The sequence below is a fragment of the Diceros bicornis genome (assembly GCF_020826845.1).
Source record: "Diceros bicornis minor isolate mBicDic1 chromosome 3 unlocalized genomic scaffold, mDicBic1.mat.cur SUPER_3_unloc_1, whole genome shotgun sequence".
Taxonomy (NCBI): Eukaryota; Metazoa; Chordata; class Mammalia; order Perissodactyla; family Rhinocerotidae; genus Diceros; species Diceros bicornis.
Window position 1 is genome coordinate 2,170,738 of NW_026690897.1, and position 3,649 is coordinate 2,174,386.

At 36.4% G+C, this 3,649-nt stretch overlaps 1 protein-coding gene across 1 annotated transcript; it reads right to left on the reverse strand.

Moving 5' to 3' along the window:
• Positions 1 to 1,701: 1,701 nt before the first annotated feature.
• LOC131402016 (olfactory receptor 5M10-like) lies at positions 1,702 to 3,175 on the reverse strand. The gene has a single exon (XM_058537017.1). It carries the CDS (start codon positions 3,035 to 3,037, stop codon positions 2,105 to 2,107), a length of 933 nt encoding a protein of 310 aa, XP_058393000.1. The 5' UTR covers positions 3,038 to 3,175; the 3' UTR covers positions 1,702 to 2,104.
• Positions 3,176 to 3,649: the final 474 nt, after the last annotated feature.

Here is a 3,649-nt window from a genome sequence, read left to right on the forward strand (position 1 = left end):
TCGGTTAAATAAATAAATCACATTAACATTCAACTTCTCATCAAAGGGCCGGCCCGGTGTTGCAACCAGTTAAGTGCTAGCACTCCGCTGCGGCGGCCCAGGGTTCGCCGGTTTGGATCCCGGGCGGGCACCGACGCACCGCTTGGCAAGCCATGCTGTGGCAGCGTCCCATATAAAGTGGAGGAAGATGGGCACGGATGTTAGCCCAGGGCCAGTCTTCCTTAGCAAAAAGGGGAGGATTGGCAGATGTTAGCTCAGGGCCGGTCTTCCTCACAAAAAAAAAAACTCATCAAAAATACTGGATGACATAAGTCAAAACAGCGAGTTTGGATGTGGAACCGTATAAAGAGGAAAAATAACATTTTCTAATATTAATAATGGTATAGTGAAAAGGTTAATCTCATATATTACTTGTCATAAGCATAAATTGTTGGGAGCTTTCTGGAGAAAAATTTACCACAGAAAAAATTAGCATGAGCTTCAAAATCATTTAAAGTATTTAATTCAGCAATTACACCTCTAGGAACATTCAGAGAGATACATACATAGAGATACGACTCAATCTTAAAAATAGGATACATCAATATGCTGGAATAATGGTTTGCAAGATAAATCAAGTGGAAAAAAATATACCAAAATGTTGAGAGCAGCTCTCTTTATGTAGGAGATTACAAGCAAATTTTGCTTTCATTCCTTATATCTTTCCCTATATTTTTTAGCTTGTTTTTCTACAATTGATATGTATTATTTTTGTAATTAAGTTCAAAATGAATTAATTTTTATACTACATTAAAAATGGTGTTCATCAAAAACATTTAGTCCACATGAAATGCAAACATTATACCATCAAGTGAAAATCAATGTTCATACTTGTATATGGCAAATTATTCCAATTTTGTTTTATTAATTAATATATATGCATAAAATTATTGAGAAGAAATATAAAAAACATAAACAGAAATTATCCATTGGTTTAGGACATATCACTGATAAATGTAGCTTCTTCATTTCTGTCTGCATTTTCTAGTTATTTAAAATGAACCTGTGTGCTTTCATAATCTGGAAAATATATCCATAAAATGCTATCTAAATAAGTCTACCATGTATAAAAATTGCCTGCTTTACATGGAACAGTGAGATAATTCAAATTATATTGCACACAAATTACCATCTTTACCTGAAATGTCAGAAGACATCCACATTAGCTATTATCAGCTGTATCACTCTCATCACAATCACCATGATTTCGTGTACAGCACTAACCTCATTGGTTTATTATCCCCTGCATTCTGTCCTGCATTTGCAGTGCTGAGGAGTTTAACCACTGCAGTGTGAGTTGGAAAGAGAAAGAATATGGAATCGAGGGATTTGCCTTTGTGCTACTTAGTGGCTGAGAGACTTTGGGTAAGTCATTTAACCTCTCTGTGCCTAAGACTCCAAATGTTATAAATGGAGGTCATAGTTTTCTCACTAGTTCAGTTGCAAGGATTAAAATAAATAATGATATAAAAATGAGAACCCAAGTATAATTGAGTGTCACTTATGATTATTTTTATGCATGTTGATTTATGTTCTATCCTGTCTCTAAAGAAATTCTGAGGTGACTTTCACCCCAAAACGTACACAACGAAAACATTAAATCACAAATAGAAATAAATAAATAGAATATTTAAAAAAAGACTACAAAGAGATCAACCATTAGATTAAGAGAATTGCCAAGACTAAGTTTAAGTTTGGCTCCTGAAAGCCACAGTGGTTCTTAGGACTAAAAAATAAAAGGAAGCATACAATTATTTAGACAAAATATGGAGTACTTTTAAAATGATTCTAAAATATATTTTTCAAATAGGATTATAAATCTGGATATCAGCATATTCTGGTTGCTAGGAATGGTTGCTAACAACTCTTTGCTTAACAAAAAGGGAAGTTTCTTATGAATTAAGAAAATGTTCCACAGACTAAATGATGCTGATCCTCAAAAAGAAATTGGAACGAGGGAATCTATTACATTTAGGACCTCTCTCTTACTCATTTCTAGGTGCTAATCACTATCTTATCACAGACACTTAGTCATTTCAAATGAACAGATGGCTAAACTGCAATTTCATGAACAATTTCCCTTAATCCTTTGCTGTATGGCATGGATCACATCCTTGTTCCTTAGACTGTAGATCAATGGGTTCAGCATTGGGCTCAAAAAAGTATAGAAGACTGCAAATATTTTGGACTCCTCTATAGACTTCTCAGATGGGGTCCTTAAGTGCATGCACAAGAGGGTTCCATAAAATATGGAGACTGTTGTCAGGTGGGAACCACAAGTAGAAAAGGCTTTGTGCCTGCCTTCAGCAGCACGGATCTTCAAAATGGCGGCAATAATGAAAAGGTAGGACAGGAGAATGATGAAGAGCGAGCTTAAGAGAGTAAAACCAGCAACTACAAACATTGCCGTCTTCTTGACATAGGTATCAGAGCAGGCTAACATTATAAGAGGAGGGTCAGCACAGTAGAAATGATTGATTTCAAGGGAGCCACAGAAAGATAAGTGAAAAGTCAGCAGTGCCTGAGAGAGTCCATTGAGGAAGCCAAAAGTATAAGGGACCACGACTAGAGAGATACAAATGTTCCTGGACATTCTGGTGCTGTAATGTAAAGGGTTATGAATGGCTACATAACGATCCAATGCCATGGAAGCAAGGATATAAAACTCAGTGATCACCAGCGCAATGAAGAGAAGACACTGCATGAAGCATCCAGCATAGGAGATGGTCTTCTGGTCTGAGAGGAAGTTGTGCAGCATATTTGGAGTAATGTTGGAGGAATAACAAATGTCTACAAAGGAGAGGTGGCTAAGGAAGAAATACATGGGCGTTTGGAGGTGAGGATTGGTCCTGATCAGCAGGATCATGCACAGATTCCCTGCCAGTGTGATTAGGTAGAGCACCAGAAACACTCCAAACAGGATCTTCTCCAACACTGGATTGTCTGTGAGTCCCAAGAGAATGAATTCCCTCACTACAGTGTGGTTTTGAGAAGACATTTTCTTATCTCTTGAAAACTGAAAGTGAAGAATTCTCTCTGATCCAGATTCTGCATTTATTCCATTTTTTCCAGTAAATGCATTTCATCATTTAGTCTTTGATCTATTCATCTATTGGGAAGTTACTCTTTTTTCAACAAACACATCACACATTGAAACCTGTCATAATGGAAAACTCCATATTTGGTTTTTTTTTTTCAAATTTTGTGGGAAAAAAAGCACAAGAATTAAAATCAGATACAAAAAACAACAGGTCCTTGGCATCATTCAAATGGAAAACTGAACCAAGTTGGATTTCTAGCATCCCTCCAGATCAGATATCCTATTTTCCAGATGCAAAATCAAAAATAAATATTCAGTACAGCATTTTCACTTGAAATTCATAATTGCTTGGCTTAATTTCCTTCAGAAGGCATTGAATTAGTAAATTTATCTCTTGACATATGGCTTAGAAGGTACAGAATGAAGAATTGCTCTCTCTGCTTTGTAAATTCACCCACTCCTTTATTAACGTACGCTACAAAGATTGATTTTTTTTACTGTTCCAGCTTCTGGGTTTATAGCAGTGAGTGAATTCCCCATCCTCGTGGAGCATACGTTGTGGGAAAAGGT